The sequence below is a fragment of the Ammodytes marinus genome (assembly GCF_949987685.1).
Source record: "Ammodytes marinus genome assembly, chromosome: 3".
Lineage (NCBI taxonomy): Eukaryota > Metazoa > Chordata > Actinopteri > Uranoscopiformes > Ammodytidae > Ammodytes > Ammodytes marinus.
The window spans coordinates 932,944-947,580 of NC_137232.1; the positions used below are offsets into that span (position 1 = coordinate 932,944).

A 14,637-nucleotide genomic window follows, 5' to 3' on the forward strand; every position below is an offset into this window, starting at 1 on the left:
CATAGCCTACAAATGGAGATATATGAGTACAAATAAAAACAAAACAGCAACGTTCGAATAAGCTCTGCAGTTATTAAAGAATAACCTATCTGCATGTTGTGGAATTAATTCTGATAATATTGAGGTGGAATACAGCCTATTACTTTTACACTGACGCTGTTCTCGATGCCTCAGTCAGGCAGACAGGAGTGCACCTTTTCATACACTGATGATAAGCCTACTGTACATCACATGATTTTTTTTCACGGCTTTTAGTCCGTTTTATCTATGTGTTTTTCTTTGTGTTTAAGCACTTCGCAATTGTGTTTTGAAAGGGACTGTGAAGTTTATTATTAACCCTCCGCCGCCCGTCACTGCCCCGGGATGAATTCTCCGAATCTGTATCTCATGGGGGGTCTCAGTGTCCCCCGCTTGTGGCACAAACACTGTTGTGTGAGGATATGCACTTGTTTGCGTCCACTTTTATGCCGGATCACTTCTTTTTATTTCGGCCACAGTGTTCACAGAGATCGCCACAGGCTGCACTCTGACGCCTTTACGCTCACACTGCCACAAAACTATATTTTCCCTGTTCGCCACTTCTCCAATGGGTACTTCGGCGTGACCGCAGTGATCCACACCATGTGGAGTCTATTTTTCCATTTCCCTTTCAGTCGGCGATTGCCACTACCGCCTTCATGCACTCAGTAAATGATATTAATTTGGGCGTGTCGATGACTATGCATGGGTAAATATGGGCGGTACGTGAAGCCCGCAAAGGCTGCGCCACATTTAGAGTTGATTGTGATTTATAAAGGGAAACGGGTGTAGGACGTGAGTGCGCACTGTTTTATAAATCCGAATATTTTTGTTCGCACGTACATCCTACATTTCTTCCGTACGCCAGCTTCCACGTGAATCCCACGCAAAGCTTTATAAATGAGGCCGCTGAAGATGTGTTGACATACTTATTAACACAAACACAATCTGAGGTAGGTAACAATCATACGAAGAAGAGGTAGAACCTGAGGCTAGGTCCATGGTCTGAGTCATGGGTCTGAGTAAGCGCTGCTGCATTCATTTGTTTTTGTTTTTTTCCCGCGGTGTTTCGCATTTTGATGACGCTGTGGTGGCATGTGTTGCCAGATTGGGTGTTTTTCAGCTACATATTAAGGGCTGTTTACGATGTCTTTTAGCTGGGGTTTTCTATGGAAATCTGGCACTCGATGAACGATTGAACGACTGTAAGAGCGCCGTTCACAAACGCCAGAATGAGCGTGTTCGCAAAAACGTTCGCCCCCAATATGAACGAGTTCATGAACGCGTTCAGGCTAGGGGTGGGGAAAAAAATCGATTTTCCGATTAATATCGATTCTCTCTCGGACGATTCTGAATCGATTCAGAAAAGTTAATAATTTTATTTTTTTTGTAAATACTAATACTTCCTGCGCCATTGCGCATGCACAGCACACATGTGCGAGTTGTCTCCAAAGTGGCTTCAAAAGGGCAGAGAGCAGCAAACCCATGACCTGCACCGGCTTTATCTCTGTTTACGTTTTTGTATGAGAGCTGAATTCCAAGCCATACTTTTTGTACAATATGTTGAAATGACATAGAAAATAATAGATAATAGAATAGAAATCCTATAGAAACATGATTTACGAGATTAGAAATAAAATAAAACTGAATCGGTTTAGTTTTTACATACTTCCATATTGTGTTGAAAGCTGCATTGATTATTGCACTGTTCATAGAAAGTCATATTTGTGACAAGAAAAGCTTTTCTCTTAATACAATATTAGAGAAGGCAATTCATCTGTTGACTGTCTTTAATGATCATCACAAAAGTAGGAAGTGATTAGCAAACTCCGAGTAGCAAACTCAGATGTGCATATAAATATATTTTTGAAATTCACACATGGGTATGTACATAAAAAATGTTTTGCATTGAGATGCATTGAAAATCGATTTTGAATCGAAACGTTGACCTGAATCGGAATCGAATCGTGAGGTGCCAAGAGATTCCCACCCCTAGTTCAGGCACAACACTGCACATACACACAGATACTGGTGTATGGAAATACAATTTGTTCTAGACGTTCCTTTTATGAAGTTTGATAGTTTAAGTATAATTTTCTGTGCTTGTATAAGAGATGGTGTTACCTTAAGTTTCATTATTGTTAAAATAAACTTGCTTATATTGTAACCAGAAGTCTTTTGTGATTTATTTGTGTGGATATTATTGGCAAATCAACCTCTGACAGGTCAAGACTTCTTTTAACCTTCAGTATCGTGGTCATATTATCAGATTTATAAGTATAATAGTAATAGTTTTATTACATTATTTTATGAAATGATTATTTTTGACTAGGTTATATTAATATTGATTTATTTAACTGATCATTAAGCTAATCAACATTAAGGATAACCATTAAAAAATAAAAGATTTAGCTACTTTTCAGCCCCCCTGGCGACTTTTTTTTCAAAACAGCGACAAGCGACAAATCTAGCTTTTTTTCTGGTGTAATTGGTGACTTTTTCGCCGAAGCAAATATCACTTTTAACGCTTCTCAACGAGCAGCGGGAGGCTCCTGGCCCGTCACAGAGCACTGACAGACGGCCCGGTCCTCGCGCAGCAGCCCCTCCCAGCTGCGGTCAGAGCAGGAGATACACCTCTCAGCTCGGGGCTGCTGCGCGAGGAGCGGGCTGCGTGTCAGTGCTCCCGCTGCTCGTTGAGAAGAGATGATACTTGCTTTGGCGAAAAAAGTCACCAATAACACCAGAAAAAAAAGCTAGATTTGTTGCTGTTTTGAAGAAAAAAAAAGTCGCCAGGGGGGCTGAAAAGTCACTAAATATAGCGACAAAATCGCTTTGAGTTGGCAACACTGATCACAGGACGAGGGCTATATGGGGCCAGCGGCAGGCAGAGGAAGGGGACGAGGTCGCGGTCGGAGAGGTCTTGATGTCATAGGGCAAGAAGACATGGCCGTTGTACTTTTTTTTCAAGCTCACTCCGTCTCCCTTTCAGCAGTTAACTTTTCAACATTCGTCTTTCCTCGTTTTTTTGCTGTCTTAGCGGTGTTAGTTGTTAGTATCCTGGGAATGGTAAATTGAGGGTTCGTTTGTGAAGACATTGCTACTCGCTGTCCGCCGTAGTAGCCTTGTACCAAACAGTAGGCTAGTGTCAGACTGCTAGGGTCGTGAACGCTCACGCAACTGACGCATCAACGTCGTTGCCAAGGTCCCACAGCCAATAAGAACGGAGAATCTGACCTCGCTCTGATTGGTCAAAATTAACATGAGCGGTGGCAATTTTGGGGGGCAGCACACAGAGGCAGGGGGGAGCAAAGTGATAAAAAAATATTTTCAGACCACTTCACCTACATATAGCTGAATGGCTATTATGACAGTTTTGCCAAATATTACAGTGAAAAAACTCTCAACTGCAGCTTTAAATAGTAAGTAATTAATTAAGCTACACACTAACTTATTAACCTATGGACTGTACGGCCTTCTTCATCTATTTATTTATTCTGACCTTGTTTTTTGTATCTGCCATGATGGCTTTGATAGTAATACCTTTTTGTATGCTTTTAATCTATATTCCTATGTCTGGAGCACTGTTGTTGCTTTTATGTCACTGTCTGTCGATGTTGTTAATGTTGTCTGCGTGTGTGTAAGCAGCCAATTCTTTTTTCGCTGAAACCAAATCTACCCTCGGGTACAAATAAAGTTACCTTTGGCCTAAGAACTGGTAATGAGCACCAGTTCTACAGTATCTCACAAAAGTGAGTACACCCCTAACATTTCTTCAAATATTTCATTATATCTTTCCATGCGACAACACTGAATAAATGACACTTTGATACAATGTCAAGTAGTCAGTGTACAGCTTGTATAACAGTGTAAATTTACTGTCCCCTCAAAATAACTCGTCACACAGCCATTAATGTCTAAACTGTTGGCAACAAAAGTGAGTACACCCCTAAGAAAAAATGTCCAAATTGGGCCCAAAGTGTCAATATTTTGTTTTGCAATCATTATTTCCTAGCACTGCCTTAACCCTCTTGGGCATGTAGTTCACTAGAGCTTCACAGGTTGCAACTGGAACCCTCTTCTACCCATTCATGACGACATCAAGGAGCTGGTGGATATTAGAGTCCTTGCGCTCCTCCATCTCCCGTTTTAGGATGCCCCAAAGATGCTCAATAGGGTTTAAGACTGGAGACATGCTTGGCCAGTCCATAACCTTTACCCTCAGCTTCTTTAGCAAGCCAGTGGTCGTTCGGAGGGGTGTTTGGGGTCGTTATCATGTTGCAGTACTGCCCTGCGGCCCAGTTTATGAAGGGAGGGGATCATGCTCTGCTTCAGTATGTCACAGTACATGTTAGAATTCAATGAACTGTAGATCCCCAGTGCTGGCAGCACTCATGCAGCCCCAGACCATGACACTCCAACCACCATGCTTGACTCTAGGCAAGACACACTTGTCTTTGTACTCCTCACCTGGTTGCCGCTCCACACTCTTAACACCATCTGAACCAAATAAATGTATTTTGGTCTCATCAGACCACAGGACATGGTTGCAGTAATCCATGTCCGTAGTCTGTTTGTCTTCAGCAAACTTTTTGTGGGGTTTCTTGTGCATCATTCTTTAGAATAGGCTTCCTTCTGGGATGACAGCCATGCAGACCAGTATGATGTAGAGTGCGGCGTATGGTCTGAGCACTGACAGGTTGACCCCCCACCCCTTCAAGCCCTTCAGCAATGCTGGCAGCACTCATACGTCTATTTTCCAAAGCCAACCTCTGTGTACGACGCTGACCACGTGCACTCAACCTTTGTAAACTGGGCCGCAGGGTGGTATTGCAACATGATAACGACCCCAAACACACCTCCAAGACGACCAGTGGCTTGCTAAAAAAGCTGAGGGTAAAGGTTATGGACTGGCCAAGCCTGTCTCCAGACCTAAACCCTATTGAGCATCTTTGGGGCATCCTCAAACAGAAGGTGGAGGAGCGCAAGGTCTTTAATATCCACCAGCTCTGTGATGCTGTCATAAATGGGTGGAAGAGGGTTCCAGTTGCAACCTGTGAAGCTCTAGTGAACTACATGCCCAAGAGGGTTAAGGCAGTGCTGGAAAATAATGGTGGCCACACAAAATATTTACACTTTGGGCCCAATTTGTAAATTTTTTCTAAGGGGTGTACTCACTTTTGTTGCCAGCAGTTTAGACATTAATAGCTGTGTGTCGAGTTATTTTGAGGGGACAGTAAATTTACACTGTTATACAAGCTGTACACTGACTACTTGACATTGTATCAAAGTGTCATTTATTCAGTGTTGTCCCATGGAAAGATATAAAGAAAAACGTGAAGAAATGTGAGGGGTGTACTCACTTTTGTGAGATACTGTATATGAAAAGTAGATAGCTGACTTTTATTCAGCGCTATAAAAAATGTAATTATTATTAAAAAAAAAAAAATCAATAATTTCGGGAAGACTCCCGGTTTCCCGTTCGGGCAAGTGGGTTGTCATAGTTACTGGCCCGACGTGGCGTTTTACTTGCCCCGGGACGTCGGGCAATCCTTATTGTTGAGCCCTACCTCCCCTTTCCCCACCAGTCCCTCCCATTTTATAAACAGTTCCTCCCCTTTCCCCACCGACTCCTCCCCCCATCCAGCTCCTCCACAAAAAGTTCTGTAGGATGTATTCATACCGGTATAGTGCATACAAAGACAGTCATTATTAAATGAATAAATAGAAAAAATAGCAGCAATCTCAGTCCGTATGGTTTGTAGTGGTAGTAATATTAATACTAATAATAGTGCAAAAGACAGTTTGTCCAGAGTGTAGAAAGGAGGGGGGGGATTCAGCTTTCTGACAGCCTGGTAGATGTGGCTGAGGGGAGAGAGGGGAGAAAATTAAGCTTCCTAACATTTTGGTGGAGGAAGCTGTTTTTTAGTCTGGTGGTGTGGGAACGGAGGCTCCGATACCTTCTTCCAGAGGGCAGGAGGTTGAAAAGACTGTGAGTGGGGTGGCTGATGTATGTGTGTTACATGGAAGGGAGTGGGGCACCAATGGTCTTTGCAGCTGTTTACCACGCGTTGCAGTGCTTTTCTGCTGCCCCTCCCCTTTCCAATCAAACTCCTCCCCATTCCCACCAAGTCCCTCCCATTCCCCTACATATCCTCCCATTTCATAGCAAGTCCCTCCCCTTTCCCCTCAAAACCCTCCCAGTTCCTATGCAGTCCCTCCCCTTTCCCACCCCTCCAGCTCCTCCCATTTCCTCTCCAGTCCCTCCCCTTCCCCATCCAACTCCTCCCACTTCCTCTGCAGCCCCTTTCCCATCCAACTCCTCCCATTTCCCACCAAGCCCTTACCCCACAGATCCTCCCATTTCATATCAAGTCCCTCCCCTTCAAACCCTCCCAGTTCCCATGCAGTCCCTCCCCTTTCTCACCAACTCCTCCCCTGTTCCCTCCAGCCCCTCCCATTTCCCATCCAACTCCTCCCACTTCCTATGCAGCCCCTTTCCTATCCAACTCCTCCCCTTTCCCACCAAGCCCTTTCCCCACAGATGCTCCCATTTCATATCAAGTCCCTCCCCTTTACCCCTCAAACCCCTCCGTGTTCCTATGCAGTCCCTCCCCTTTCCCATCAAACTCCTCCCCTTTCCTCTTCAGCTCCTTTCCACTCTAGCTCCGGGATGCAGACTTTGGATGTCAATGGGTAGCTCGTTCCACCATTTTGAGCCAAGACAGCAAACAGTCGGGATCTAGTCGAGTGACTGGGTGACCTTCGCAGGGAGCAGCAAACAGATTGGAATTGCTATACCTTTTTCAGACTTGGCACTGTAAAAAGCTAATTCCAACTTGTTCTGTAAAGTACAGTTTACACAACTGTAAAAAACTTCAATTTTGGTCTCATCTGACCTGAGCACCTTCCTCCAACCCTTGCCACAAAACATTTGACGGACGCAGCAGATTCAGATAAGACCAAACTTGAAGTTTTTGGCCTAAATGCAAAATGCAATGTGTGGCGAAAAACACACACTGCACATCACCCTGAAAACACCATCCCTACCGTGAAACATGGTGGTGGCAGCATCATGCTGTGGGGTCCTGTTCTTCAGCAGGGACAGGGAAGCAGGTCAGAGTTGATGGGAAGATGGATTGAGCCAAATACAGGGCAGAAAAACCTGTTAGAGTCTGCAAAATACTTGAGACTGGGTGGAGGTTCACCTTCAATGAGGACAACTACCCTAAACATACAGCCATATCTACAATGGAATGGTTTTGAAGCATAGTCATGTGTTAGAATGGCCCAGTCAAAGTCCAGACCTAAATCCAATTGAGAATATCTGGAAAGACTTTAAAATTGCTGTTCACAGACACTCTGCATCCAATCTGACGCTGAATCTGAAGCTCGAGCTATTTTGCAAAGATGAACGGGCAAAAATGTCAGTCTGTAGATGTACAAAGCTGGTAAAGACATACCCAAATAGACTTGGAGCTGTAATTGCAGCGATAGGTGGTTCCACAATGTATTTACTCAGGGGGGCTGAATACTTTTGCACGCCACACTTTTCATTTTTTTATTTATAAAAGAAATTGTAAATCATATTTCATTTTCATTCCACTTCACAATTATGCACCACTTTGTGTTGGTCTATCACATGAAATCCCAATAAAATAAATGTACGTGTGTGGTTGTGACGTGACAAAATGTGGAAAAGTTCAAGGGGTATGAATACTTTTTCAATCCACTGTATTTCATTCATTCTAGCTGCTGCCATTTTGGCCAGGCCTTGCTCGGAAAAGAGGTCATTAGACCTCAAGCAATTTTGCCTGGTAAAATAAAGGTTGAATAATGTCCAATTCCACCTGTAGAATTTTAATTTTCATGTCATACTTCCTTCAGATATTGCATTTTCTGTTCATGGAATTCTCGGGCTAACTTTCATGCAACGTCATCTTTGTTGTCCTTTGTTGAAAGGTTGTGGCAAACTCTTCTTTAAAGCGAGATTCGGGTTTTTCTACAGAGTCTATCAGTGCAGATATCATTAAATATAATGTCAAAATTATAAATGAGAAAGATGTGAAATACCGATAATAATGAAGATAACCTGAAGTTGGTGTATTGTTCTTAGTAACATTTTCATTTATTGAATTTGTTGCAAATTGCGGCCCAACTATTTATTTGCTCAGTCCCAGCAGTATGGCTTTTAGATTCAATAACCGGATGGTTTCAAACTATTTTTTTAAGAGATTTTTTTCAAATTCATTAAAGTTTATTGACGGGATTTTTTTAGCCTCTGCCATTGTTTTTTCTCACAAGCAATGGTGTTTCTGCTCCACTCCGGGTTTTTATGATCACCGTTGGACCAGCAGCATGTGCTCATGGGCAGGTGTTAACAATCAGGCTTACTTACCTTACTCCAGGACTTCATAGTCTCAGACTAACCAAGCCATATCTATGAAAGTGACTTCAACGTCCCAGTTTAACTAGTCCACATTAAGGCCTACTCCTGGCTTAATCTAGGCCCTGTCTGTGAAACCGGCCCCGTATCTCACAAATGTGAGTACACCCCTCACATTTCTTCAAATATTTCATTATATCTTTCCATGGGACAACACTGAATAAATGAGACTTTGATACAATGTAAAGTAGTCAGTGTACAGCTTGTATAACAGTGTAAATTAACTGTCCCCTCAAAATAACTCGACACACAGCCATTAATGTCTAAACTGCTGGCAACAAGAGTGAGTACACCCCTAAGTGAAAATGTCCAAATTGGCCCCAAAGTGTCAATATTTTGTGTTGCCACCATTATTTCCCAGCACTGCCTTAACCCATGGGCATGGAGTTCACCAGAGCTTCACAGGTTGCCACTGGAATCCTCTTACACTCATTCATGACAGCATCACGGAGCTGGTGGATATTAGAGACCTTGCACTCCTCCACCTTCCGTTTGAGGATGCCCCAAAGATGCTCAATAGGGTTTAGGTCTGGATACATGCTTGGCCAGTCCATCACCTTTACCCTAAGCTTCTTTAGCAAGGCAGTGGTCGTCCTGGAGGTGTGTTTGGGGTCGTTATCATGTTGCAATACTGCCCTGCAGCCCAGTTTATGAAGGTTGAGTGCACATGCTCAGCGTCATATCCAGAGGTTGGCTTTGGAAAATTGACGTATGAGTGCTGCCAGCATTGCTGAAGGGGTGGGGGGTCAGCCTGTCAGATCAGGGAGAGCAGAGAGTCGGGGTCCAGAAGGTTGAGCTACCCCCGGTCTGGGGTGGTTAGCAAGGCAGGAGAGAGCGTGCTAGCCTCCTTTGTTGGTAGGCCAAGCTGAGCGTCCTCCAACCTCCCTTGGTGGAGGAGAGGAGAAGAGAGCTTCAGCACCTCGGATGGTGCATGACGAAGAGCAGAGAGCAGATCTCCTTCCTTGAGGTTGCGGGGAGAAGAGAGAGACTGAGCTGTTTAGCTCACTCGCTGTTATCAAAAACAGCAAAAGACTTCTGACCAATGGCAGAAGAGACAGGAGTCATGTGGGACATCCTGTCTTGGGTCAGGACAGAGCAACTACAAGGTGTGAAAACACAGATAAAGCCTTGGCTTCAACCAGAGGAATGTTGGGGGGTTGGGACACAAACATTTTTGCTTGGTCAGAAACCAAGTCTTAATGAATGAATGAACCCATGTACATATTCACTACACTAACATGTACTGTGAAATACTGAAGCAGAGCATGATCCCCTCCCTTCGGGAACTGGGCCGTATTCCAACATGATAACGACCCCAAAAACACCTCCAAGACGACCACTGCCTTGCTTCAGAAGCTGAGGGTAAAGGTGATGGACTGACCAAACATGTCTCCAGACCCGAACCCTATTGAGCATCTTTGGGGCTTCTTAAAACGGGAGATGGAGGAGCGCAAGGTCTCCAGTATCCACAAGCTCCTTGATGCTGTCATGAATGAGTGTAAGAGGATTCCAGTGGCAACCTGTGAAGCTCTGGTGAACTCCATGCCCAAGAGGGTTAAGGCAGTGCTGGAAAATAATGGTGGCAACACAAAATATTGACACTTTGGGCCCAATTTGGACATTTTCGCTTAGGGGTGTACTCACTTTTGTTGCCAGCACTTTAGACATTAATGGCTGTGTGTCGAGTTATTTTGAGGGGCAGTAAATTTACACTGTTATATAAGCTGTACACTGAATACTTTACATTGTATCAAAGTGTCATTTCTTCAGTGTTGTCCCATGAAAAGATATAATGAAATATTTGAAGAAATGTGAGATACTGTATATATCCATTCATGATAATTACTAGGGCTGTCAAATTAACGCGTTAATTTCGATTAATTAATCACAGAAAAATTAACGCGATTAAAAAAATTAACGCAGATTAAACGCACTTCTTTATTGCCCTTTGATCCGGTGCAAAAGAGGTGAGACGATAGCGGAGCTGCACCTGTAGCTTGCGCACACGGTCCGCATGGGATTAAAGAGAGTGAAGTGAAGTGAAGAAAGAAGTGAAGAAAGAAGCATAGAAAGGGCTCTATGGACGTTGTATGGGCTGCTCCGGGCAAATGAGCATGAAGGTATAGGAATACGTCTATGTTATTCTCCGCATTGTCTGTGCAATGATTTAGTGGGTGCCTAATTAACAATGTAGGTTCAATCTTCCTCCGTGTCTCAATTTTGTCTGCTCTCACTCTTCCTAGCATATGCCTGTCTTTTTTTCCCCCTTAGTGTGTGTGTGTGTGTGTGTGTCAATGGGTGAATCTCAATACAGGGGTTGCGGTCTACGAAGGCTGCAATTTGAAGACCGATTGCGTCATAGCGGCGCGCAAAGGTTGTTCCATTTGCAAGGCTCCTTGCAAGGCTCAAACTCAAGTTATACCAGAGCTGTGTTCTCTCCACCTTATTATACAGCTCTGAATGCTGGAGGATGACAGAGAAAGACCTTTCCAAGATCTCTGCATTCCACACAAGAAATCTCAGAATAATCTTACGTATCTTCTGGCCTAACACCATCTCCAACCAGCAATTACTTGCTCGGACAAACCAAGAAAGTATAGAGACCATTATTACAAGAAGGCGGTGGAGATGGATTGGATAAATCATGCGAAAAGAACAGGATTACATTACAAGAACCGCCCTACATTGGACACCTGAAGGCACTCGAAAGAGAGGACGACCCAGTGGAGAAAGAACTGAAAGCCATGAAGCAGACCTGGAGTTCTATCCAAAAGCTTGCCCAAAACAGACAGGAGTGGAGATCCTTTGTTGCTGCCCTACATGCCACTAGGCATAAAGGGCAGTAAGTAAGTAAGTTGCAAGGCTCCTCATATGCGGCCGAGAAATGCAGCCTTCGTTTCACGGTTTTGAAGGCTGCATCAGATGTATCCTTCGCGGCCCAACATATCCCAAGATTTATTGCGTTTTTTTCAGAGATGGCATAAAATAAAAAATAACAAAACAGCAACGTGTTGCTCCATCTTCTTAACTTTTATATTCCTTTCTTTTTTCTTGTACTTTTTTTTCTTTTCGTCTGGTAGGCAACTTCTTTTTCTTTTTTCCTCCGTTGACAGGGCTGTTTCCGTTGGCAGCAATCAGGGTTGCTAGGCAGCACAGGAGCGGCGAGTCGTCACGACTTGTTACGTAAACCGGAAATGCTCGTAAACAGAGCGAGACGGAGACCATCTCGTTTAACAACGCTCGTTGGCCTTGGAACCGGCCTTCGAATCGGCCTTCATAGGCTATAGCCTTCATAGACCGCGAGACCGCGTCCTTCCAAGGATGCGGCCTCTGTAATGGGATCCAGCTAATATGTTTGGCTATGAGTAGGACGATGTTGAGTCGGCATAGGATATGCGCACCTGTGTTGCAGTGCTGCGCTGTCTGTTGTGGGAGATAGACAGTCGTCATTTAGCCTGCTTGTTTTTTTTGTGTATTTTTTCCGGCGCTAGTAGTTGAGAGAGAGAGAAAAGCCTATACAGTTGTTTATAAACAGGCATACAAGTAGGGCTGGCCCGAATTATTCGAATATCCGAGTATTTGTTTGTTAAATTAGTATTCGGAGCTCAATTCAGTATTCGGGATATTCGTTTTATTTTTTAACTTTTTTTGCAAAAGTACCTCAAACTGCAACATATTTAGTCAGAAAATAATAATTATATACACAAGTTATACAACAATTGTAAAATACACATTAGATGTTCATTTAATATATGATCAAATTACTTGAACTTTGACCTAGTTGGCCGCTGTCCTTTCAGAGTGCAACTGGTGATATCAGCTGTAGGCTACGTGATGTTACCAGAGCGAGGCAAACTAAAAGCGGCACCAAGCGCAGTAGGGAGAGAGAGATGGAGGAAGAATAGAGTATGTGTTCCTCTTAACTCTATACCACAACATTAGCGCGATTTTGGAAGGAAAAGTAGCCTAATGCTTGGCGTAATGCTAACGTTAGCTTACCTTAGCTGTTTGTTTACGTTCCTAATGCAGCGCTGCTATCGCCCATCATCGTGACTTGCTTGCTTCATGGGAATACGCGGTCAACAATGAATATATTATGGACACAAAAACTATCAATATTGGATCTTTGTATGGATTTATAAATCGCCGAAAAGATGCACGTTCCTGGATGAATTGATAAGCTCCTGTACGGGTTACGATGGCGCGGAGGACAGCTGATTTGCAATGGAAAAACAGCTGTTCGCCTCCACGGGGAAAAAGTAAGGAACTCCGACTTTACTACCTTTTGAAAGTTATTAAAGCATCAACAAACTACGCAGCTTGCTGTCTCGGCTCACACACTCGGTTTCAGTGAGTACAATGGCATCATTGGGGCGGCAGTGGCGAAGTGGGTAGGGAGATCGCCTCTGGAGTGCAGGGTCGGAGGTTCGATCCCCCGTCTCCCCGCCACATGTCGAAGTGTCCCTGAGCAAGACACTGAACCCCAAATTGCTCCCGATGGTTCAGAGAGCGCCTTGCATGGCAGCTACTGCCATCGGTGTATGAGTGTGTGTATGAATGGGTGAATGTGGTAAGATATGTAAAGCGCTTTGGGGCTGAGAAAATCGGCTAGAAGGCACTATATAAGTCAAGTCCATTTACCATTTATTAATGTAGGTTTGATGGTGTGTTTTTCTGGAACGAATATTCGAATATTCACTCGGAAAAACCAACGAATACTCGAAGCCTGAAAAATGGCATTCGGGCCAGCCCTACATACAAGTGTCATATAAGTATGACAATAATTAATAATAGTAATTTAGATTAATTAATCACAGAGCCTGTAATTAATTAAATTATTTTTTTAATCGCTTGACAGCCCTAATAATAACACCTGTTATCAGTTTGCATATTTATGTGAGTAATGTAACAAACAGGTCTTTTTATTTTATTTTTTACATTCTACAGCTTTCCCAGTCTTTTAATGCCCCTGTCCCAACTTTTTTCCTGTGTTGCTGGCATCAAATATAGAATAAGCATATATATTTATGAAAAACAATTAAATAGATAGATAGGGTAAAACATTAGTTATATTGCGTTTGCATTGTTTTTAACTTGATTGTATGTGAAAAAGGATTAACAAATTATCACATTCTGTTTTATATACGTTTTACATAACGTCCCAACTTTTTTGGAATTAGGGTTATAGTTTATAGTGTGGGTTATCATTTCAATAATTTATTTATGTTAGACATATGGTACAACTTTAATTGCAGTGCACATGAAATTAAAGCGTATCGCTGAGTGCCACAAAGGAAACATTGTACATTTTAGAACTCAGAACTCTGACCATCCAGCAAAAGATTAAGGTACCCATCTTGAACTTGTGTTCCGGTTTATTTGATCTTTTGCACCCTGGTACACAAGTCACAGCTCTGAAACCAAAAGCCATATAATCATCTTCCAAGGTAAACATCTACATTACATTACATTACATTTTATTTAGCTGACACTTGGCCTCAATCATTCCAAACCCAGAGGTTCCACAGCAAGCGCTGCCTTCTGACAAAATACAAGTGTTTACATTACTAGTAGGGATAAAGCTGCTCTGAATTTTTTAATCAATTAAACAGGTAAAAGGATGCCCGTTCCTAGACTAAAATTAAAAAGCAGTCATAGATGGTTACATGGGATTTCAGGATGATTTGGAACACTGTAATTTTGTGGGTTGACAGATGCAGGCTGTGTCTCAGGGCAGCAAGTTTGAGGCTGAAATTCGAGAGGAAAAAGAAGAACGCAAGAGACAGGAAGAGGATAAAAAAAAAAGACAAGCCGCCTTCAAGCAGCTGCAATCCAATTTCTGCTCTTGACCAGCCACAGGGGACAGATAACAATCCTAACATTCAGTATGATTGAGATTTTAGAAATAGCTTTACACTACACTTACACTTTAACCCATTGATGACTATGGCAATCTAGGATGCATGTCCTTAATGCCTGAGGGTTTTCTGAAAAAATAGTATGAATTGTTAAGTCTACCAAAACCTTAATATCTAAGCCTGTGTAGCACATAGAAACATGAAATAAAATACATTTAAAAGGTAAGGTTCACAGGTTTTATTTAAACATGCTCCCTTAGCCCTTACAAACCAACACATTTTTCAAAAAATCGTCAAAATTAGATGAATTAGAAAATT

General features: G+C 42.8%; 1 protein-coding gene across 1 annotated transcript in view; it reads left to right on the forward strand.

The window, feature by feature from the left end:
* Window positions 1-14,374, forward strand: part of efhd1 (EF-hand domain family, member D1) — a gene marked incomplete at its 5' end in the record, with an annotated part of 106,358 nt that extends 91,984 nt beyond the window's left edge. The window contains one exon of the mRNA XM_080025150.1: window positions 14,176-14,374. Within this exon, the coding sequence (XP_079881276.1) occupies window positions 14,176-14,310 (135 nt within the window). The 3' untranslated portion in view covers window positions 14,311-14,374. The remainder of the gene's footprint in view (window positions 1-14,175) is intronic.
* Window positions 14,375-14,637: the final 263 nt, after the last annotated feature.